The sequence below is a fragment of the Gymnodraco acuticeps genome, unplaced genomic scaffold, assembly GCF_902827175.1.
Source record: "Gymnodraco acuticeps unplaced genomic scaffold, fGymAcu1.1, whole genome shotgun sequence".
NCBI lineage: Eukaryota > Metazoa > Chordata > Actinopteri > Perciformes > Bathydraconidae > Gymnodraco > Gymnodraco acuticeps.
The window spans coordinates 1394401-1420152 of record NW_022990271.1 but is presented as its reverse complement, the minus strand read 5'-3'; the positions used below and the strand labels follow the sequence as shown (position 1 = coordinate 1420152).

The 25752-nt window shown below is 40.9% G+C and overlaps 1 protein-coding gene across 2 annotated transcripts in view; it reads right to left on the bottom strand.

Annotated features, from left to right (window-relative positions):
- LOC117549252 (protein kinase C-binding protein NELL1-like) overlaps positions 1-25752 on the bottom strand; it is a 350120-nt gene that overhangs the window by 84989 nt on the left and 239379 nt on the right. For both annotated transcript variants that reach the window (XM_034220977.1, XM_034220978.1), the window contains one exon: positions 19774-19896. In XM_034220977.1, the coding sequence (XP_034076868.1) occupies positions 19774-19896 (123 nt within the window). The remainder of the gene's footprint in view (positions 1-19773; positions 19897-25752) is intronic.

Sequence of the window (25752 nt, the reverse complement as noted above, 5' to 3'; positions counted from 1 at the left end):
TCAACATAAACACATCGGCAAAATCCGGCTTACTTTGAGCATGTGTTTTAAACAGTTTAATCCCTTTTCGAATTGTTTCCACTTCCGCGCCGTCCTTTAATTTCTTCATTCAGCGGGAATCCAAATGAATTAATCCTGATTCCAATAACCATCAAAGTCACTCCAATAGTGCTCCTTAATTACGCTTTCATCCTCCTTTAACAAAATACTTCACATTCATCTAGTTTGTGACAGTAGTTGTAGCATTTGAGACTTTTACACTTTAATTACCGCTGTTGCGCAACTTCCAACAGGAGTCATTTGGGGGGGCTCTTGGGAAAAAAGGTTTGGAACCACTGCTCTAGAAGGCCCGCTAGTTAACTAGCTCGAGACAGGATCTAGAACGAATGCGACAAAGCAATTCATGCCGTTTTATTGTTTTTAACGTTGAAATGACAAGTGCAACAGGTGAAGATGAAGTTGTTGCGGAATTGTTGTGAGTACCCTTTTCAAGACGACAATTCAGTGAAAAGACGGATATTATAATGCCGCGGAGGGGGGGGGGGGGAGGGGGGCGGCGGCAGCGGCTACCACTGGCTTCCTGGTTTAAATTAATTGTTAAAAAGCCAGTTATGGTTTATCGAGAACACCTTTATTCTATTATTTCTTAGGAGATATTTTGACGTTAATTAAAAACACACAATATCCCATATATCCATATTACATAATGTCTGTGTGTTCTGATTAGGCTGAGTTATTATACGGGGAAGGAGCATTATTTTTGACACTAATTGCAGCTCAGGACTCACATCTTAAATTGTTCTGCTTTCAAGTCTCAAATCAGTTAAAACTAGGGCTGTCAGTCGATTAAAATATTTAATCGCGATTAATCGCATGATTGTCCATAGTTAATCGTGATTAATCGCAAATTAATCGCACATTTTTGATCTGTTCTAAATGTACCTTAGAGGAATATTTTTCAAGTTTTTAATACTCTTATCAACATATGAGTGGACAAATATGAAATATGCTAATGTTTTTTATCATTTGAACAATGACAAATATTCTCATGAATATTAAACACAACAACCTCTGAACATTACAAATATTCGCCTCAATTCAACCTGGAACCTCTCTCATTCAATAATACAATACAAATGGTGTGTGTGTGTGTGTGTGTGTGTGTTGTGTGTGTGTGTGTGTGTGTGTGTGTGTGTGTGTGTGTGTGTGTGTGTGTGTGTGTGTGTGTGTGTGTGTGTGTGTGTATGATGGATTGTTGGAGCTATGTGCAACTCAAGGCATATGCTCGAAACGGGAGCTGCCTGGACGCTGCAATCATGTTGCGCACTATCCGTGCTGAGTGTGCTGACTTTTCGTACAATGTCCCACTGTCTGGCTTCCTGCGTAAAGTCAAGTGCTCGGCGCAGTTGAGGCGAAATGTCGCTCCTCTGTTTTCATTTAAACAGCTCCATATCCGTTAGCGCAGCTAGCTAGCACCAGATGCTAACAACAACAATGCACGTAAGGTCTCTCTCTCGCTCGCTCGGGCCACACATACACACACCCTCCCGGTCCTCCCAACAGCCAGTCGGTGCCTGCCGGTGAGCGTGGAAGTGTGGTCTGCCACAAGCGGGCGGCAGGAGCGGGGCTGTCAGCATTAGATTGTAGATGGTATTTTAAACTCGATGCGCTCTGAAACTACGGGGCGGCCGAGGAAAAAAAATACACATGCGTTAATCGCGTTAAAATAATTAGTGCCGTTAATTTTTTTTTGCGTTAACGCATTATTAATGCGTTAACTTGACAGCCCTAGTTAAAACCCATTTGTGTTACTTGGATCGGATTCAAGTTCACATTTTTATTGTCAAGTCTCAATGTTGTCACTTGTAAAGGAACTCAAAAGAAGTGGAATGTAATGTGCACCTTTTTTTTCAAGTACAATATCAACATTTTGTTTAAGAATAGAATATGTATAGATAATGTTTCCAGTTATAATTCAAAGCTGAACTGCATGTTTCCCATGTGTTGAAATGGTGGGTTGCAGTATGAGATCAAGAACAGATCATAAATACACATTACTGGACCGCACCAGCTTACAGGCGTTTTCTTAAAGTTTTTCCTTTAATTTTCTATTGGTTATTTATGTTTGTGAGTGTGTGTGCCGCCTGGAGCCTGCCATAAATCAGTCAGGGCCAAGAGATCTGAACTAAAGTGTTTTGGAGTCCGGAGCCTCTGGGCTTTGTGGTTTTCAGTCCTGGTCGAAATTCCTTTTTTTGATACACCTCAGCTCTGTCGCAGGTGTATTTCTTCATGCTATTCGTGCATGTTGCAAATTAAATTAATGATAATTCAGAGAATAACAAGAGTGAAAGATCTGGTTCTGAGGAAAAACAATTTTCCATCAATTTTAAGTCAATTGGACAAGGGCGAAGGCATCTAGAGAAATTAAACTAACATGAGATTTTGCGCACAACTTTATCAACGGATTAACTAATGCATTATTTATCCTCACAACAAATATCCAATGTTGTAGAGTTGTTTGTATTAGGGCAAATACAAAACCTGTACCAGGTACAAGTTGTGACATGACTAGACTAATTTATGCCTATAAATAATTCTTCATAAACAGAGCCTACCCTGAAGCTGTTAAATTGAAAATGGGAAGAATGAGAAGCATTACTGCATACAAACTGATGACTGGTCTTTAATGCTTTTTTCAAGTGTGATATGTGCTTCAATATTTATTCTAAGCAGCAATATGATAATTTGATAACGCAAATAATAAATACAATTTATTTTCTGTGTTAACACATATTGTATGTCTTACACTTTTAATGGTAGCACCCAGATAATGCTTTGCTGATAACAAAAACCTTATTGCTTCTTACACACGGTCTGAGAAAAGTGATACATTTATTAATCATGAAATAAAAAATATGGCAGAAAGTATTATGTATGTGGTTTTCTCATTGTCAATTATAAATAAAATATGTTAATCTCTCATTTACTGTATGTGGACACAATATCCCAAAATATACACAGACAGTTTCTGCTGTTGTGTCTTGTAGTCTTGCGACTATAGGGTTGTTTGTATTCAATCCAATATCAGTGAGATTTACAAGAAGAATCCAATTTATTTCATAGAATATGTCAGTGATGTTCAACTTTAAGTAAGGCTGTCTTTTGAGTAACTGATGCAAATCAGTTAGGCTGGCTGGCTTTTTCTGAAGCGTGTTATTTACTAAACACTGCTCTGGTTCTGTGAAAAAGTATATTTCAGATGATGCGTTCCAACGCAACAATGAGGCATAAAGCTAAGTGAGAGAGTGCTACACAATTCAGTTGCCACTACATGCAGGATTAAGGCAGAATATGAGGTTCTCACTTCTTCACAAGTTCAGGTCTAAATGACAAACTAGTTACATGGTAAAAAACTTCCCATGACTATTTCATGAGAACAATTTTAATGTTAAAAGATGGGTGTGTTTATTTGACAGAATGACAGTTGTCAATAAGAGTAAGAAATTGTAGTTGCCTCTTCAATGCTTCACCTAGGTTTAAAAAAAGAAAAAAACCTCCTAACAAAACATTTCTTTACACCATGCAGGGGTTTTCAAACGTTTTTGTCCCAAAGGCACACCCTTGAATATGAATTTCAAATGCACACTATACTATACTACAAATATTGATTCATGCACCCTCATAAAAATATAATATATTGTATCATTACATTGTATTGAGCTGACGCTTTTATCCAAAGCGACTTACAATAAGTGCATTCGACCAAGAAGACACAACCTTGAAGAAAACAGAATCATATAAGTACATCAGGTTTCATAGAGCCAAAACATTTCAAGTGCTACTCAACTGGCTTTAGGTAAGCCAGTCCTTTATTAGTATATAAGTGCTTTGTTAGTAATTCTATCGCTCGAAGTGGATTCGAAAGAGATGAGTTTTCAGTGTGCGCCGGAAGATGTGTGTGTCCTGATTTCAATGTGGAGCTCATTTCACCATTTTGGAGCCAGGATAGCAAACCGACGTATCAAAATAGATATGAAAGTTATATTTCTTCTCAAGTAAATACGACGATTCATTTAAATAAAGGTAAAATAGATTAGTAGTTATATTACGATTAGGTCTAAATGTATATCCAATTACAAAACTGTTGTTTTTCATTTACGTCACCGTCGATGATAAGACCAGCTTGCATAAATACAAATTGCAGGGCCATCGTATAGCTCAGTTTGGAGAGCTGTGGATTGGTACGCAAGTGGAGGACCCGGGTTTGAATCCGGCCCGGGACCATGTGCCACGTGTCATCCCCTCTGTCTCCCCCTTTCAAAGCTGTCACTTGAATAAAGTCACCGGTTGTCCAAAAAAATCTTTAAAAAAAATTAGAAGCTGCATACCCACAAAAGATCAAGCGGCCGATCACAACCCTTGCTGTGTCACATTCACTCTAATGCTACAGGGAAGAAAACAGACACAGAGAGCAAGAGAAAAGGTCAATGGAACCATACAACTCTGATAAGAAGCATCTACAAAACCAAAACACACACACTCTGGAAGATAAGAGCTCATTTTGACTCAGTCAGAGTGGTCTTCAAACACAGTAGACCTTGATGTCCCTGCACACCTTGAAAAACATATGTGCATTTGTCCTCTGAAGGTTTCTTTACGCATCAAAGACTCAGAAAACTTGTAATATTAGAAGCAGTTGTGCTACTAGAACGTTTGTGATTTTGGAGAGTAAATCTCCAAGTTAGTCATTCAGAGCCAGTCTTAGAAAGCAGAGTGAAAGTCAAAAACATATAATGCTCATTTTCAGGGTTATATTTGTATTTTGTGCCTCCCTCTACTGTGACGCTCTTTAATGTTCAAAGGGGCCTTTTATTGCCTGTGCTGCAGAACCAGAGTCTGCTCTAAATGGTAAGCTGACCCTGTTGGGATTGTTCAACCAGAGATGTCCTGCCCCTTAGCCTATCATGTACTGTAGAATGTGTCGGAGCAATAGCCAATAGAAGTGTGAGTGTTACATAGTGATGTCACTATGTTACGGAATTAAACAAAGGAGTCAAATGGAGGTGTTTCAGGAAGGGGGGGGAGAGAGAAACTCCCTCTCGAGAGAACTTTGGAATTGTAGCTTTTGCAGACCATTTAAATGCACACAAACTGATATAACACACTACAGGGAAGGGAAAACCCCCCAAAACATAATAGCGCCTTTTTAATCCAGTCAAATCACATGTATTCATTTCATTTACAGCTCTGAATAGTACTTCTGTAAGATATTTATATAAGTACAATTAATACGTTTTGACTTTGCAGAGTTTGTATTATTCGCTTGTTTTTATTCTCTATATCAGTGTTTCCCAACCGGGGGTACGCGTACCCCTAGTGCGAGGGAACTGTAGGGGGTACGTGGAATTCCAAGGTGACAAGTAAAAAAAAAAAAAATCCCGTCAAAAATGATAGTGCGCGATTTGTTTCCCGAGGGAGACAATAGTCTGTGGCACGCACATCCGCGCCAAAATCCCACAATGAAAACAGCTGCTTACCTGCAGCCAGAAAAATACTGGTAGGTCTGCGCTCTGGATAAATGGCTGAAACGTCCGCTTGCTCTGGATTCAGGCCAGGGTTCAGAGGAGCCCGCCGAGAAACGTAAGAAAGAGGCCAAACTGAAACCAAGGCAGTACAGTGAAACATATATATTATTTGGATTCATTTCTACTTCTGCGGACCCACCGCAGCCTCAGTGCTTCTTTTGCGGTGAAGTCCTGGCTAATAGTGCGATGAAGCCAGCGCATTTACAGAGACACCAGAGCACCAAACACTCGGGAAGTGTCGATAAAAGTGAAGAATTTTAGAGACGAAAGCTGTCGGAATTTAAGTTGAGCCAGACAGTAATGATGAAAGCCACGAATGTGTCAATGAAAGCACTCGAGGCATCTTACACCGTGTCCCTGCTTGTGGCTAAATAAAAAAAACCTCACTTTATTGTTGAGGAGCTCATTCTCCCTGCAGCGACTGCGTTGGCCGAAATGATGATAGACAAGAAAGTTCCCCTGTCGAATAACACCGTATCCCGTCGGATCAATGATATGTCTGTTAATATAATTGGACAAGTGGTGAACAAAATAAAACTAGCCGGTCAGTTCGCTTTGCAGCTGGATGAAATTACAGATGTGAGTGGAGAAGCACAGCTCCTGTCCTTCGTGCGTTACAAAGATGCGTCGGACATAAACGAACATATTTTATTTTGCAAAACGCTGCCAGGAAAGACAACTGGGGAAGAATTGTTCCAGGTTATCGACAGCTTCTTCAGAGAACATGATCTGCAGTGGAAAACCTGCAGCCACATCTGTACTGATGGAGCAGCTGCGATGACGGGGTGCGCAAAGGGACTTTTTGGGCACGTAAGAAAGGTAAATCCCGACATTAAATGGATGCATTGTATTATTCATCGTGAAGCACTAGCAAGAGGATGAGCCCTGATTTAAGTGCTGTTATGGATGATGCTGTGAAGATGATACATTTCATCCAATCTCGGCCATTGAATCACAGGCTGTTTGAAACTCTTTGTCATGAGAACGGCACAGAGCACGATCAGCTATTGCTTCACACAGACGTGCGCTGGCTGTCTCGTGGGAAAACGCTACTGAGACTTTATGAACTTCGCAATGAAGTTTTTGTGTTCTTGACGGAGCATCTGCATCCTCTTGCTGTGCAGCTTGAGGATGACAAGTGGGTGGCGCACCTGGCATATCTTGCTGATGTGTTTACCAAACTCAACAAGCTCAACCTATCACTTCAGGGCAAGGAGTCACATATCCTGAAATTGTATGACAAAGTTCAAGGATTCACAAAAAAGCTCAAACTATGGGAGAGGAAATATGATGAGGGAGACGTGAGCTGTTTCCCACTACTCAATGCCCATCTTGCCACTACTGCTGTTGCCAGGGGTCCAGTGGTCAAACTGGTGCAAGCACACCTGTCCAAACTCTGCACTGATTTCAGCCATTATTTTCAGGACATTGAAAATAAGTCAGAAAGACTGGATTGGGTGAGGAACCCATTAATTGTGAGTGAGAGCAGCAACAGCCTTCCAGCAATGCTGCAGGAGCCTCTGATGGAATTATCATCTGAAGATGGCATATGCTGAGAAGTCATTGACTGAGTTTTGGTGTGATGTGGAGAAGGAATATCCTGAACTGGGAAAACATGCACTGATTGAACTTTTGCCGTTTGGTTCTACTTATTTGTGTGAGGTGACCTTCTCAGCTTTAACACACATCAAAACCAAGCAGAGGAACAGACTGGATGTGGAGACCAGCCTGGTCACAGCTGTTTCCACACTGCCTCCAGAACTATCAAAGCTTATGAAAGACAAGCAAGCTCAAGTGTCTCATTAAAGCTCACATGACTGGTGAAAATAAACTGCTAGGCCTATACTGATTCTGGATATTATTTTGCTAAGTGTTTTGTTCCTGAATTAAAGTTTAAATGCCTGTTTAAAGGGGACTTATTCAAAGGGGCTCCATGGTTTAAGCCTAAATGTTACAAGATATATATAGCAAAGATAAGTTGATTATTTTGATTTCATATGTATTTATTTGATTATATTATTTATTTTCAAGGCAACATATTCATTTTAATTTATTTTTATTGAGTGATTTAAGTTAAAATTAAGAAAATGCCTGAGAATTAGATGTTCAAATTAAGGAGATGAAATAAAGTTATTTTCATTCAATAATCAGTTACGTTCTACTTGTGAAGGATCATCATCAGCACGTATGAGTGAGGGGGTACTCATGGTATGACAAAAGGCTCAGGGGGTACACAAGACAAAAAAGGTTGGGAACCACTGCTCTATATCACAGTGCATCTCTGACAAGCATCTCTATGTTAAAAAAAGATAATTATTCCCACAGATTCAATACAGCACTTACACAAGACTGATTGAAGAGAGAAGAAACACTGCAGATAAGATAGAATGAGGACAACATTATATTTTCTGCCTGGTCCATTACAATACATTACAAGAGTGGATGTGATGGAGCTGAACACTAGAGATGATTCTTCTCTTTGCTGCAGCTACATCTAACAGCAGGGCACAGACTGAAATAAGTGCCTCATATGATAATTGCTACAAAGCTTCAAAAACAAGTAGTGCATTTTTTTCCATCTTGGTACATTTTTTCCCCACATTTGCAATTAATCATAGCTTCAGATACTGCAGTGTTCACCCAATTAAATGTTGTAAAACACTATGCCCTCTAGCGCAGAACTACACAGGCGAGAAGCAGCTAAATGTGTTGTTCCTATCAAAAAGGGATGAAGGGGAGTAATAATTATGCAAACAAAAAATTAAATGCTTCAGACTTGTAGGGGAAATGAGGGCTGAATCAAACGCCCCCCCGACCCCTCTCTCTCATTTCTCTTTTTCCCCTCCCTGCAGCAAACACCCCCCCTTTCTCCTTTTACCAGAATACATTAGCCTAGGTTTCATTGCTCGCAGTTAACTGGTTGCAACATGGTTCCTCTGTGATTAGCTCCAATAGCTAGATGAGAAGAGCATGAGTCAATGCCTTTGTCTTCTGCATCGCTGTTTAGACTCGCTACTCAAATCCTCTCTATATAAAATCCCTTTGTCTATACAAACCAGTCCTAGGTAATGAAACGGACCATTAACAAGATTATCTCACTCATTCTGCCGCCGACAAAGGCTTCGCAATAGGCCGCTGATCATTAGGCTGGCAGCGGGAACAATGCTGATCCATGATCTTTTGCCATGCCCTATTGTGGCTTATGTATTGTGCTCCAAGGGAGATTACATAATGGTAGCATTTTTATCTCCCCAGGGGAATTGCAATAAAAAAGGAAAGGTGGGAAGAAAAGGTAAGTAAAGGCGGAGGGAGTCTGAACCCCCCCATCTCTTCTCACTTCCAGTCAGACCAGACAATCAAAAGGAGTGAAATGGGCTCTTGAGATAGAGGCGTTTCTTAATGTGTCCCCTGCAATCAGACCGCTCACAGCAGGCGGACAAGAAGAAAACCACAGGCCTGCTCGCACTGGTTACAGACAGATATGGAGTTACATTCGAAGCTATGTATGTGATTACCAGTAACATGCCGGATTTTTCCATTTAAGTGTATACAATTTTGGAACAGGGTAGACGAAAAATGGTAATGGTTCGTATGTCCTGAAATATTTCGATGTCCCAATTAGGGTTGAATATATCTGTGTTTATTTAGCTTACAAGGCATTGAACCTTTTTACATAGATTTGTGAACATTTAATACTTTACACTTCCTGCTGTACTTGGAGATAACTGATATTATACATCTGACTTAATCTGACATTCCTGTTTACTAAATGCTTTTTACTGGATGCTGAAGACCCTTTTTTGGGCTCAAAATCTCTCAAGCTGTGATAAATACACTAATTTGAAACTAAATATCTTTAATTGCGGCTTTAAATTGTGTTTTTCAACCATTACGGCTGAACAGCCACTACAACAGCTGTACTGTCTGTTTGCATTATATCAGCAGCTGACAAATCTATTGACGCTAACAGTGATGAAGGAGCATTGCATTGCTGTAGCAACAATCTCATCCATAATTACTTTGCAGTAATAGAAATGAGATGTGAGGTGAGAGAGGTGGCCGTTATTCAAGATAATTTGCAATATCTTCTTAGTGAGTAAGCACTTAAACCTGCTTAACGCCATCAGTCTAGTCCCGTTCATGGGTTGTTGAGAGGAAATCAGGAACACTTTAAGGTATTTACTAAGGTATGCACTTAATGTTGAAGAAAGGGTTCTGGCAATTTAAGGAGGGAACAGTACTTCATAATAAAATAATAACAGTAACAAAAAAAGATAGATTCAGAACATGAAAGCCATTGAGTATGCAGCGCCACTTCTGCAGCTGTCTTTGTTATCCTCTGTGTCAAAAATAAGGCTCAAATTATACCTTTGCTAATAAAAGGCATTTTCTTTCTAAACTAATTCACACGTGGCAGTGGAAAGGTTTGCTTTCACAGGAAATAAGGCAATATGACTCAAGGGCACTTATCACCTATTTAGCTTCTAACATGTCAAGTTAAATACACCTTTTGTTGACTCAAAACCACAATTGTACCTGTTCTAGTGTGGAGTCATTGCTCAAGGCTGGCCAAAGACACTTTTTCACCGTAGTAACATTAGCAGGGACAGGCTGTGGAGCTTCAGTCGCACTCAGACTAATTCCCTTATACCTGAGAGGGCCGCGGTGATGTATGAGGGGAATGAGATGGGAGGCACAGGTTGATTGGCCAACACTGTCGCCATCACACAGTAATGAGATCTCTGGGGGAGGGGGAAATAGAGGCAGATTCCTCCAACTCCCTGCTTGCATAATACTAATTGGCCAGAATAGAAAAGGTAAGACCTAGGAAGTTTTAATGACATTATTAAAAAGTATAGAATTTCCTCTCAGTTGCTTCTGACAAATATCATCAGTGAGAAGGGTTGACACCGTCGTGAGTTGAGTGTCATGATTGGCCAACACAAAACCCTGATCTCGACCTCATCCGACTCCTGTGGGAAGGATTAAAACCTCATGGCCCAACATGATTCTCACTTATGCTGTCGGGGCCTAAAGAGTTACCAACATATTGGCAGATTAACGTCAATGGCTGTGGCACGAAATTATGTTTTCATACTCTATTTTGTTATTATTGAGAATAAAGTGCAGTGCAATCATTTATCGCTGGTTTTGTTCCCAGTATGTCTTTGTGTATTTGTAATGCTTGTTGAATATAAACTATATGATTATTATATTACATACATTATTTTCCAACATCAGCATGGGTTGAGACTTTTTACAACATATTTAGTCATTTCTATGTATTTCTATTTAATAATAATCCTAAACAATGTTTGAGAGATCCGCCTATACTGTATAGCTGATATTCCATAAATGTTTTACTTTGTGTGACTTTCAGGGTATAGCAAAAAATGCGCCGGCAGTGCTACAGTCCAGGGGCCTCATTTATAAAGGGATATACGCTCAAAAAATGGCGTACGCCAGTTTCTACGCAATGTTTGCGATTTATAAAATACTAACTTGACGGGAAAACGTGCGGTCCTCCACGCAAACTCTAACCCATGCGTACGCACTAAGCACAACAACGGGAGAGACGAGAAACTGCGACACCGCGTTGGCAGAAGGAAGAATGGAGAGAAATATGTGGAAATAATACCATAAACAAAATGTTACCTCTCATTTATCATATATGAAGAATTCATATTCAAACTTTGATTAAAGCCAATCTTAAAATGATTTAACAAATGCCTGTTTGCGACTCCTCAGTGCACACAAAAACATAACTTGGAGAAATAAATAAATACGGATATGTTATTTAAAACCACCTCGAATATGTTGTGTTAATGTTATGAAATGTTTTCTCGTAAATTATGCAGTTTTGCATTTCTATAGGTTGTACGAGCATGGTTTTATACACTAGCCTACCATGTTTAATCATGTTTTATGCCGTTTGCTAAGACTTGATAGTCGCTCGTAAAACACAGGAGGTATGGAAACTAAGAACACCATATGTGGTAAATTGTACAGCTAATATAACACAACACATTTGTTGTATTTCTTTTAACTGGTGGATATAGGGTTGCTGTGGGGGGGTTGAGACGCACAGGCTGCAGTGGAGACGCTGTGCACAGCTGATCGACAGCTGGGACACAAACCACCAAATACGAAAACATAATTCAGATCCAGTCGTCATGACTCCACTCCGGAGGGATTCCCCGATCATTTATTACAGTCTCTCATCAAGGGGGGGTCTCCTGTCCCCGGTACAAACACACTGCCTGAGGAAGGCTATGTGTATTATTTTTGTCATGAACCTTTTTCGGACCACTTATTTATTTATTTTGGTGACGATCCGACCTCCATGCTGCTACTCTGGTTCAAACGGCATCCACCAAACAATATGATTTATCTCGACCTCCCCAAAATAACTAAAATCTGACACGGTATGAGATGTATTTTTTAGCTGTTCTGTCGTCATTTCCTGCGATCTTCTTCATAAAGTCAGTCAAAATGAATGAATGGGCGTTTCTTTGACTATTTATAGGCAAATATGGGCGTTACGTGAAGCCCGCAAAAGCTGCACCGCATTTCGAGTCGATTATGATTTATAAAGGGAAACCGGCGTAGGAAGTGCTGTACGCACTTTCCTCGCCGGTATGGACTGTTTGGTGAATCGGAAAATGTGGGAAAATTTCTGTACCTATTTTTTGGATTTCTACTACGTAAGCAACCTTCCCACGTGAATCCTACGCACGGCGTTATAAATGAGGCCCCTGGCCCGGACTGGCCATCGGGAGGACCGGGTTTCCCGATGGCCTGGCCTGCTAAGTGGCCTGCTGGCCTGAGGAATTTTTTTTTTATGTATGTATTGTATGCAACTCAATTTTGACAGGAAAACAACTGGTGACTTCTAGAATTGTGTGAGTAACATTCTGTTTTTGGACTTCTCTGTTTCAGTGTGTGTACTCTGTATAAATGCTCTGTAGTTAATCTGACTGAAATTGTGATTTTAAATCTGAAAACTGCTACAGTATCTGTCAGGCAGAAACTTGGGACAAGTAATTTGACTGAAACCTTAAAACTGAACTAACTGACTGCTAGGGTTAACTTTGATTTAAACATTTGTAGAATACTAAGAGCTTTATTGAGTAGGTGTAACTGTATTAAGGGTTAAACTCATAACTTTATAACTTAGGGTTTACTGTAATTGTAAAACCATTGGGCCACTGAAAAGACACAATAGCAACTCAGGAGGGAGCCAGTCTAGATTTCCTTTTGAGGGCCAACAGCTGCAGAGAGTTAACTAATTAAAGGGGCGTGGCCCCACATCTGTGAGAACTCAGCAATCAGGTGTCAATTTTAGGTAGCACTTTCCTGGAGCGTCAGCTTCATCGTCAGACAGACGAAGACTGACAAAGACATTAGAGTCCTGCTGGAGTAAGTCTGACAAAGACATTGGAGTCCTGCGGGAGTCACGAGGGAGGCAAAGAGGAGGCAAATCCTACTTTGATTGAGCTAAGTATCGCTGGTGTTTTATTTTCTTTGGTTGTTTAGCCCCTCAGGCTATAATCATGTGTATTTTCTCCATTCCTGTTCATGTGTTTTCTCGCGATTATCACTGGCCCCGTGTATCTCGTAATCGATATAACCGGCCTGCTCTCGTCTATCCCACATGCTCCACTGACATCCAACATCTAGTTTCAGGCGGCCTGTGGAACTGCCAGTCAGCTGTTCCTAAGGCTGACTTCATCTCTGGCTACGCTTTCCAGCAGTCTCTGGATTTCCTTGCTCTCACTGAGACCTGGATTACTCCATCCAACACATCCACCCCAGCAGCTCTCTCCACAGCATATTCCTTCTCCCATACACCCAGACCCACTGGCAGAGGAGGTGGCACTGGTCTCCTGCTCTCTCCCAAATGGAGCTTTTCCCTCTTCAAGCTACCTAACTTCACTCCTTCCACCTTTGAATTCCATGCCGTCACAGTAACCCATCCTATACAATTAACCATTGTTGTTCTCTACCGTCCACCAGGCGCCTTGGGGGACTTCTTGGAGGAATTAGATCATCTCCTCTCACACATCCCTGAAACTGGCCCTCCCGCTGTACTTCTCGGAGACTTCAACCTCCAGACAGGGAAGATAGACAAACTAACATCTCTGTTAACTGCCTTTGCTTTCTCACTGTCTCCATCCCCACCAACTCATAATGCTGGCAATGTCCTTGATCTCATATTCTCAAGGACCTGCACTACTTCTAACCTCTCTGTAAACCCGCTCCACACATCCGACCACTTCTTCATTTTATTCTCTCTACCCCTTTCCAAACATAACGAACTAATCTCTTCTCATCCTGCACCTGTCCGCCGTAACCTTCGTTCCCTCTCCCCCTCTACCTTTGCCTCATCGGTGCTCTCAGCTCTCCCTTCCTCTGACTCGTTCCAACTCCTACCTCCAAACTCTGCTGCAGAAACTCTCCTCTCTCCTCTCTCATCCTCTCTGGACTCTCTCTGTCCTCTCACATCTCGGCAGGCTCGTCAGTCCCCTCCTGCTCCCTGGCTGAATGACGCACTGCGTGCTAATAGAACCGTCCTTCGGGTAGCAGAGCGGAAACGGTGGAAATCCAAACACCTTGACGACCTCCTAACCTATCAGGCTCTCCTCTCCTCTTTCTCTGCTTCGATCTCTCAGGCAAAAAGCACTTTCTTTCAAGATAAGATCCAATCTTCCTATTCCAATCCCCAAAAACTATTTTCCATCTTCTCCTCCCTCCTGGACCCTTCCAAAGCCCCTCCCCCCTCCTCACTTCTGTCAAGTGACTTTGTTAACCACTTTGAAAAAAAGGTTGATGATATTCGCTCTTCTTTTTCTGACTCACCTTTACTCACAGCTGGGTCACCAGACCCTCCTTTCACCCACACACTGCCCTCCTTTTCCCCTCTCTCTCCAAGTGAGGTTCTTACCCTCATTACCTCTGCCCGCCCTACCACCTGTCCTCTGGACCCTATCCCTTTAAACCTCCTTCAGACTATCGCTCCTGATATTCTACTGTTTCTCACCCATTTCATCAACACTTCTCTAACTTCTGGTCACTTTCCAAACAGTCTCAAGGAGGCAAGAGTAAACCCTCTCCTAAAGAAACCCACTCTCAACCCGTCTGATGTTATAAACTACAGGCCTGTCTCTCTCCTCCCGTTCCTGTCTAAAACAATTGAACGCGCTGTCTTTAAACAACTCTCCTGTTATCTCAATCAGAACAACCTTCTGGATCCGCACCAGTCTGGTTTCAAGGCAGGTCACTCCACAGAAACTGCCCTCCTTGCTGTCACTGAGGAACTGCACACTGCTAAAGCAGCCTCCCTCTCCTCTGTCATAATCCTTTTGGACCTGTCTGCTGCATTCAACACGGTGAATCATCAGATCCTCCTTCGCACTCTCCAAGAACTTGGAGTTTCAGGCTCTGCACTTTCCCTCATCACCTCATACCTCAAAGACCGCACCTACAGGGTTACTTGGAGAGGGTCCGAGTCCGACCCTTGTCAATTAACTACAGGGGTCCCTCAGGGCTCTGTTCTTGGTCTCCTCCTCTTCTCCTTGTACACAAACTCGCTCGGATCTGTCATTAGCCCGCATGGTTTTTCATACCACTGCTACGCTGACGACACCCAATTAATTCTGTCCTTTCCCCGCTCAGAGACCCAGGTCGTCGCACGCATCTCTGCTTGTCTAGCTGACATCTCTCAGTGGATGTCTGCTCATCACCTCAAGCTCAACCTTGACAAGACTGAACTGCTTTTCCTTCCGGGAAAAGATTGTCCCACTCTTGACCTAACAATCAACATCGGCACCGCTGTTGTTTCCCCGACTCAGACTGCAAGGAATCTGGGTGTGATCCTAGATAACAATCTGTCCTTCACTGCAACCATAGCTGCTACAACCCGCTAATGCAGATACACGCTTTACAACATCAGGAGGATACGTCCCCAGCTGACCCAGAAAGCGACGCAGGTTCTGGTCCAGGCTCTCGTCATCTCACGCCTAGACTACTGCAACTCCCTCCTGGCTGGTCTACCTGCATGTGCCATCCAACTTCTGCAGCTCACCCAGAATGCAGCTGCTCGCCTGGTCTTCAACCTTCCTAAATTCTCCCACACCACTCCGCTCCTCCGCTCCCTCCACTGGCTTCCGGTAACTGCTAGAATCCACTTCAAGACAATGGTACTTGCGTACCATGCTGCGAATGGATCTGGCCCTTCCTACATCCAGGACATGGTTAAACCGTACACCCCAGCACGTGCACTCCGCTCTGCATCAACCAAACGGCTCGCTGCACCCTCGCTGCGAAGGGGACCCAAGTTCCCATCAGCAAAAACAAGTGGGTTTGCTATCCTGGCTCCAAAATGGTGGAATGAGCTCCCCATTGACATCAGGACAGCAGATAGCTTACACACCTTCCGGCGCAGACTGAAAACTCATCTCTTTCGACTCCACTTCGAGCAATATAACTATTAACAGAGCACTTATATACTAATAAAGGACTGGCTTACCTAAAGCCAGTTGAGTAGCACTTGAAATGTTTTTGCTCTATGAAACCTGATGTACTTATATGATTCTGTTTTCTTCAAGTTTGTATTTTGTTGGTCGAACGCACTTATTGTAAGTCGCTTTGGATAAAAGCGTCAGCTAAATGAAATGTAATGTAAATGTGTGTGTGGGGGTGCGTAGCAAGAGCCAGGCAACAATCCAAAGGCAGAAATTGTGTGGAAGCCACTTTGCAAATTGCATTGATCTCTCCCAAGACCTGCTTCCCACCTGCCGCCCATCCTAATGCCTGTGTTACAGAGGATATATATGGGTGGGTGCTGCTACACACACCTGCTTCTTTTTCCATATCCCGTTGTTTTGTGCCTCTTTCAAATAAGAGCATTTTGCATTTACTTTCTGTCTTGCTTTCTCAATCCTTCTCTCCTCTTTCAACTCTCTCTCCCTCTATCTCGATCTTTCGCTAATCATTGGTATGACTGACATGCTTTCCTCTGTGCTGTTCTTCTAATTACAACATCATTAGTTGTCATGGGGATGAGCAGCAGTGTAGATGCAGAACAGCACTTAATGAGTTAGAAATCATGGTGGATGCAACATGGCAGGGTCAAATGTAATCATGTTTTAATGTTTACCTCTGTTAATGAAGATAAAGGATTATCAAAATATCAAAAAAGAATAATAAATGAAATTTTACAGAGGATGCAGCCTTACAATCTGCAGTATTTGTTTTGATTGAACCAGCAATGTTGGGGCTGCAACGGATCTGATACAGACTGATCCAGATTTGAACACTTTACTGACGTCAGGACGGTAGTGCTACGGCTATTGGTCAATTCTCCACCTATCAGGTTGGGCCACGGTCAGCCATTGCTGCTCGAAAGCGCTGGAGACGCTTTAGTACATATGCCAGGCCTGTCGGTGTTCTTTTAAGCAATCATACACGAGAGGCCGTTCTTGAACGTCATTATTGGTACGACAGTACTGCGGCAGGACCGAGGCGCTTGCGCCGAGGTCCGTACGCCTGTACACTTATTACATGGCCACATTCTCAACAAAGTAATGACATGACTCCCAATATTAATTTAAATGCTTTTATGGATTTAGAAAATGATTTTATTGATTTAAAAAATAGTTGTATGTATTGATTTAAATTGACATGCATCTGCTAAGAAAAATAGTCCGTTGTTACTGTTTGAACTAACGTAGCAACGGCAGGAACTGCTTCGATAGTGTTTTTGAGCTTTTTGATTACAGATTTGAAAACATCGTTGCTTGCTTTAAAAGTAGCACAATTCATTATGTCAAACCTTGGAAAGTATCTAGATATCCCTGCCCTAATGCCAAAGTAACTGCCAACTCCCCTCTCCTGCAGGGGGGCGTGGTCAATTGCAGCTCACAGAATCAGCCCCCTGCAAAAACAGGGCTGGAAAGAGCAAATAGAGCGAAATGAGGCATGGCTAAAATGCAAGATCTGTTTGGTATTTTGAAAAAATATATATATTTATATACTTTATATAGGTATGGCCCTACAATATATGTTTCAAATATAGCATGATAAGTCCACTTTAAGTTGATAAGTTAATGTTGTGCATGTGAGAGGTTTGACTTGTTATGCTAGTACTATAGGAGTTTATTGACAAGTAGAACAAAAGTATAATTTCATTTCACCAAGAACTGTTGTCACTAAATCAGGAATTTAAAGACCTTACATTCAAAAACTGCTTTGCATGCTTTAGTTCTGATTGTTATGAAACATTAACATGTAAATACATTCAAATGTAGCTTCAATTACATCTATCAAACATGAATCTAGCATAAAATGTATTAACTATATAACAATTATTTCAAATTCATTGTGATGTATGTAGTTTTCGCTTACAACAAAATGTAATTCACCTCCAGATTGTCCTTGAATATCTAATATCTGCTCAAAAGCAAACCTGAATAATAAATATATCTCTTAATTGACAAGAAAGAGAAGGGATTTGCTGACATTTTACCGATGCGGAGGTGGACCTAAAATATAACAAACCCTTAGAACACAACCACAATTACATATGTAATGTGTTGTGCAATTTCGTCCAGGTGTTTTCTGAAAAAGAGATAGCATCTCAGTTTTTGTGGTTAATTAGCCAAAAACTAAGCTTCATGTTATGTTATGCACACAGTGTGTTTTCCCTCTCTTCACCCTGCTGGACCTAGTGTAAACATGGCTGTTAATCCTCAGGTGGACAAGGGGACTCCAGCTCCCGGGATGTTTCTGCAGCTGTGATAATGGACCCCTGGGATATGTGTTGCACTCAGAAGGGAGCTCTGCTTGTCGAATCTACCAACACTCTAACGAGTCTCCCCAGACTCCGGGCCCTGGACCCAATCTGCCCTGAACCTGCAGCCAACGTCCCACTGCGACAGCCTTCAGTGCAGATATACAGTTAAATATAGTTCATCCAACACATGGCCGAGTGGACAGACGAGTCATAAACTAAAGGTTGGATGTGTTTACTCATGCTCACACAAGAATGTCAGAGGGCATGGAAATAGCTACACAACCTTTCAGAAATGTGCACAACACCAACATTAGGGTCACAGCACTACGATAGAAAACAAATGCCAATTCCAGCTCACACAGGGTTTTCCCATGTAACTGGGTAACAAAAATTATTGTAATTTCATGGGATTGTTATTTAACATTTTGAGGTCCAGTTCGATAACGGAGTGTTAAACACTGAGCAGCTTTCTGAATTGGAAATCATTTAACAGCAATAAGTCACTCTTGCTGTAAATCTGTAATTTGATAACATGTGCAAACAGTTGCCATTTCTGAATTGGCCAGCCAGTGAAAATGGCCACTTTGCAAAAAGCCAATGTTTATTGGCAAGACATCTGCACTGATTGTGAAAAGCTAATGAAACAAAGTAAGGTTGCATATTAAACATTATGTTCTTAACTTTCAGAGCTCCGTTTGGAGCAGGCCGATTTTTAGACACACTTTGCGAAAGACTAAACGACTGCACTCGCACAGTTAAAAACATGTACTTGTCAAATTAAGCACCTGCATAGTACTTTGGGTTAAAAAAACTGTAAATGTTGTTATGTTGAGTATCCGTTTGAGGGTTTATTCATGTTTGTTTGATTAAGGCACTTTTCCACTTTGCTTTAATTGCTGGTTGTCTTTTTCAATTTTCTATATATGACAACCTTCAGTGCTTTGCCTATTAGGCTGGAGTGTACTAAGAACCCATCCATGGGCTGAATGGAGGACTTTGAAAAGAGATAAGATATCTTTCCATATATATATTGTATTCAACTATAAGCACTGCATGTACAACACCTACAACCTGACACAATTCACAAAAAACATCTCATTTCTTCCCTCCTTCCTCCATCTGTATGATACTGCAGGGCAAATCAGGGCGGGCAGACAGGTCAACAGGGAGCGGGGTGTGCAGTGAGGGAGAGGAGGCACACATGTGGAAACACAGGCTGAAACGACCCAGGAATCAATTTTCATCATCTCTGAGGCAGCTGCTGCCTGGTAAGGTGATGTGAGAGAGGAGTGAACCAGACCGACCATGATGTTAGGGAGCATAGGATCAGCCACCATCAAAGCGTGTGGGGGCAGGTCTGGGGTCTATCTGTGAGTCTGGAGGGCAGGGACTTACCTCTGCAGATGGTGCCGTTGCCCACGTAGCCCGGCTTGCAGGTACACAGGTGTCCTCTGATGGTGTTGGTGCAGATGGCGTTCTCATCACACTCATCTTGGCCGCTGGCGCAATCGTCATGCTCTGAGGGAGAGATAGAGACAGTCAAAAAATGTGTGTGTTTTTTGTGTAAAAGATGGAGATGTCATGGCAGAAAAATGCTTTTTTGTTTGGAGCTGAGCAGCTAGGAAATTCAACTCATTGGAGGTCACAGCTGAGATTTTTCTTTCTGTCAAAAACCAGCTTTATAAACTTTATGTTCACGTCCATGTTTCCAAACACCAGTTCAGCTTGGCACGTTCAAAATGAATGTGAAATAAATTACTTCAAACAATGACAAAGTCCCAGCTGCTTTTTCCAGCATACATTTATTTATAAACCATCAGGGGTTGTTGGGAGCTACAGCTGATACATGCCAGGTGTGCCCACTGATTGCTCCGTATCAGCATCAATTAGCCTAATGATGTTGGCTTAGATACTAGGGACTAGTGAGACGAAATCAAGACATATTTCAACACTTAACATTCGCCATCTAGACGATCATTAGAGAGTTTTCATATGATTATGAAAATGTTTTGCTTATCATTTTTCCCAATACCCCGGTGATCAGTAAATGGCTCAATATAGACTGAAAGTGGAAATAGATAATGTGTGATTATCAGAATAACTTTTTGGTCAGCATTGGCGTCTTGTGTTTCCTCCCTAAAGTATCCAAAAATTAAGCTTTTTTAGAATCCTTCCTTATTAAATCTCAAAGTGAATAGAGTTGTGCAGCGATGAAGTATTTTTGTATGCCAGACCCAGAAGTTAGCATAGGGTCCCTCGACGAAAAAGCAGTTGGATTTCCCCATTGGATCTCCGCATATGGAAGAAAATAAGGTTTGTGGCCAAAACAAGTTTATGATACTTAACAGGTTTTGTCCAGCTACAAATCTCTACATATTAACACCACTTTTGGTTTTTCAAATGTTAATGCAATTGGCCGTAATAAAAAGCTAACGTAATGCTATAAACTAACTACAGCACGGTCGCATGGCTGCATATCACCACCCTTAAGCCAAAAGCAGATGCGTATTTTATGTCATAGAACAAAATGTGCAGCTTTCTTCAGCTTATGTTAATCACAGACCTTAATGCGGGTTTATAAGCACAAACACGTTCAGAAAACATTAACCTTGAGACGAGGGAACCTGAATTGGTGAAATTCTAAGTCTTTTCCGGGTTTTAGAACACATTACTGCACCGCTATCAAAATTATTAAAAAAAACATTTTGACAATACAGTTAGATAGATATATGTAGTGTAAGGGTTGTGTTATCCATGAGTGAAATCCAACACCTAACTATAAATTGAAACTAACACTGTACTGTACTGTAGGTTTCCATCATATGAGTCAACTATAAACCCGATACCAATGAGGAAGAAAGACCAATATCAGAGTGCTGTTAGTATTTTTAAATAATAGACTATAACCTTGAAGCAACTTTCGGTCAAAGATACTTCTTATCAAGATAACTAATTTAAAGAATACAACATCAGATTTGAACATCAAGGCAGTAAACAATGCGTGATTTGCCAGTTAAAAAGTATTGGCTACACATGGCTGCGGAGATGCAAACTGATCAAACAATCACACAGTGATTACCACATCAGTTCTCTACAGCTCAACACTGAGAGGAGGATGTCAGAACCCTGTGATTGAGATATTGGCATTCCCCCTTTATCCTTGAATTAAAAGTACCACTGTGCTTCATGGGCTGGATACATTCAAGAACCATAACAACTGAGAGACTATTTTATTATAGAAAACAGTGCAATGTTGTTTCATGAATTTGTTTCATTCATGTAACATTGACTTACAATAACATGCTGGTACACTGCACACTATTGTATGTAGTACCCGCTCAGGGTCATTGTTTTGTATTCTGCTCTGTACTATAGCTGCTCTCTTGACTTGTATTGTCTTGCAGCTACCTCGTGGCAAAAGGAAAAAAGATGGGGTTTATTTCACAGCCGGGCAGCTACAATCCTCCAGATGTTTGCTAAATAACTTTGACTTTGACTCAGAGTTTGGTGGTTGGCTTCATACCCCTGAGAACTCACACCCTGTAGCCTCAAATAGGGCACTTATAAAGGTTTGCAGCTTGGAAATACAATGAATGTTAACAATGAGCCATGTTTCATAGGGAAATCATATGTTCACACAACCAGTTATTAAAGTGTGAGGCTGGAGTTAACCAGGAACGCTCTTGAGAATTCAATAATAAATTCCCCTCTATGTTTTTCTCAGATAGGCGATATGCAAGGACAGAAGAAAAAAAGTGATGCAGCATTTATATAGACGTTTTCTTTTTTTTCCTTTGTAAAGAGTGCCATTGTTTTAAAGAGTGCCATTGTTTAAATACTTTGTAACTGCTTTAAATCACCAGCTTTTACAGTTATCACTTGTGCTGCAGTTTTCTCTGCTTCACCCTGAGTCAATATGATATGTAATAACAATATCAACAATACAAAGCATTTCATGCAATAAAAGTGCACGCACCAAAACTAATTTGCAGTAACTCATATTACCAAAAGACAAGTGACACAGGTTGGAACTGTTGCCACTGAGGGTCTTCAAATCCAGGACAGTTTCCATCTCTGACCTTTTGCTAATCCAAACTCATCCACTAACTTTCATGATGCCCCACAATTCAGCTGAACTGCTCCAGATAAAAAGTGAATTGATCAATGCGTGTGCAGGGAATTTTGGTCAAATCAATGCTGAATGTCAATGGCTCCATACTATAACTTCCTTTTGCAACTTTCTAACAATCTGCGATGTACAATTATAACTCCAGTTTTGTCCCAAGCTTCTTCTTTAATATTTTATTAGAATTGCACAGGCTGATTTTATTCAACAAAAGAGATGTGTTCAAAGGTCACAAATGCAACACAAAACGCATAGCGTTCATGCTAACATTCTCCTTAAAAACCAAGCTTTTTTTATTTATTATACATTTCTTACGTCTTAATGAGAAAAGCAGATGTGTTAATCTTAACATTATGGCTCTGTTCGATTTAAGCGTCCTGGTAAGTCATGACAGACAGTGAGTCCGCACTCGCACTACCAGGACCCTGGAAAAAAAACAGTTAAAGCCATAGTCTATTTGATCTTTACTCCAATGTCAAAGGGAGACAAGCGTTGTGTTCACATAAGATACATAAGTTACTAATACTAATTAACTGCAAAATAAGTGTCCTATTTAGAGTTTATCATGTCATTATTAGGGAATAGTTAATACTGATTTCTGTCAACTCAGCTTTTTTATCAGCCTGCTGCAACATGCTATTCTCAGCAGTATCAACACGTCATGGCTTCAACACAGACTTCATGTTTCACTAATGAGCCCCATTGAAACCTCCTAATGAGGCTGCTTAGGAGGCGACCTGAAGCCACCAAAACGGCATAAGAGGCAATGAGCTTATGCACGGTTGTGGAAGTCAGAAAAGGATATCAGTTTCAACAATTTTTCAAAAGAACATAATTAAAACAACATGAAATAATAATAATTAATCTCTGTGTTGCTATTAAATATGAGATTAATTGATTTTTGGCAACGTGTTTATTGATTCTTACTGCTGAGCTTATCAAGCTGATTAAGCGGCAATTAATACAGCTTCAATTAAATATCTAACAGGATTTTATATGATCATAAACAATACTTTAAAAGGCAACCTTTGATGATTCTGCGGTGGGGATTTACAACAGTGCTGCACTGCACAACTATCTTTTATATCCAACCATGAACTGTGTCTTTAAGTGCCAGTCAAGACCTGGCCTGAGGCTTCCTCCACTCACAAGGTACACACTCACTAGAACACACTCCTTATTAATATGCAAAAGCTTTGGAGGGAGTCATGACTAAAACATTCCCCTTAATTAATGAGTGGTGCTCATGAAGCCCTGGAGCAATGAGGAGAAATTATTTAGCGTTTCTCTTCCCAAGGATTTCCTCCCCACGCTGAACTATAAAGTGGAGGTGAATGTCAACAGTGCTGGTGGGATGTGTTAAGAGTTTATGCGAAGGGATATGAAATGTAGACTACATTAATGTTAGAGTAATAGAGGAAGTTACGTAATTAAATATTCAGTCCGTTAATGGCTGTGAGCTAATGGGGGAGCGAGCAACACAATCAAAACACTGGCAGCCATGACTGCTCATTAATGCCGTTTAATGTCCACCAGTCAATTTGAATTATAGGTTTGGAACAGACAGATGCAGTGGCTGAATTGATGGATAATGAGTAAGTGAAAAACTGCAAAACTGAAAGCAATAAACCCTCCCAGAACACACGTGGTGGCGCAACGGCCAGTTCAAGCATTGTTCAAACAGTTTGGTATTATTCTGACCTTCAAAAGTGATTTGCCGTCTCTGGGGTATTTTGGTGCCAAAACTTCAAAACGACAGCAAAGTTCAAGTTGAAGGACCTTAGTTCTTGGGTCTTACATTAAAATCACTCAAAACAAGGCAGTATGTAGAATCTGAAATGAATCAATATGTAAAGCACATTTATATGTGTTTGAGAGCTCCACTATTCTCTATTCTGCTACTGACTGTGTAAGAAGTTGTATACAATTAATGTATTTTAGCACGCTTGGCTGTAGTGCCCATAGTTTTTGCTCAAAATATTTTTCAATAAGCATCCCCCTTTGAAATATTTTTTTTCAGCCAAGTTCCTGCTTACCAGCACAAAATATTTATGCTAGGAAAAAAAGCATATTTAATACACTGAATACAGCTACAGCGTCCTAAAAAGGTACATTTTATATACAGTAGAGCTTTACTGTATGTAGTCTTTCTGTCTCCTCAAAGTGCTTTTACATATACAGCAGTCGCCCAATCTCACACATTCATAAAGAGTCAGAGGCTGCCATACAAGGTGACACCTGCTCAGGGAAACTAATATTCACAGACACTCACACACTATTGGCCGAGACATTGGGAGCAAAATGCTGACTGCTGCTAGGATCGAATCCATAACCTTTGGGTTAGAGCCACAGTTGCCCATAGTTGGGCCATTAGTGTCAGATTTACTAACAACATTGCAACTGAAAAACACTTAACTGTACATGCATCATTTCAAATGTTTACTATCCATCACTAAATTCATGGCAATACACATTTTTGTCATTATGCATTAGCACTAACAAGCACAGCGCAGTACAGTACATTGCAGTTTCATAGAACTGTGTCATATTGATAAGTGTTACCTACAATTGAGTGAGGGGATTCTCTTTCAACTTCTTCATCCATGTTTAAAGCTGTATTGCTAATACATGTCAACAACAAATCAATGTTTATTGGTTTTTGTCACTGAACAATACAATTGTAAATTGTAATGAATGGAATTAACTTATTGGAATATAAATGTTAGAATTGCATTTAGTATCATATCATTTGTTCTAGATGTTACGCATAAATACTAAATTATAGTACTTGTAGGAGCCAATTAAATGTGGGTATAAAGGTAGGAACCTATGTGTGTTGGTGAGAGGTTCCGCTGGAAGGCCCATACAGTTTTTGACCACACACGGAGAGCACACACGGAGAACACACTCACAAGGAGCACACACGGAGAACACACACACAAGGAGCACACACGGAGAACACGCACACAAACACAGGATTAAAAACAAAGCAAAAGGTATTGTGTAAACCATAAATATCGTGTGGTGAATGAAACAAAGAAACCAGTAAAAAAGGGAAATAAATGGACTATTTCGAACTGGAAACGTTGGTTCTGACTTTTATTCGGCAGCAAACAAGGTGTGCGTCAATTACACCCACCAAGCGGATCCTCAGAGGCTTAAAGCGTTGGCTTAGCCTCTACAGTACTGTATATCCATTTGAGAGACACTGGTTAAGTGCATCATTTAAGTCTAAAATTGGATTTGGA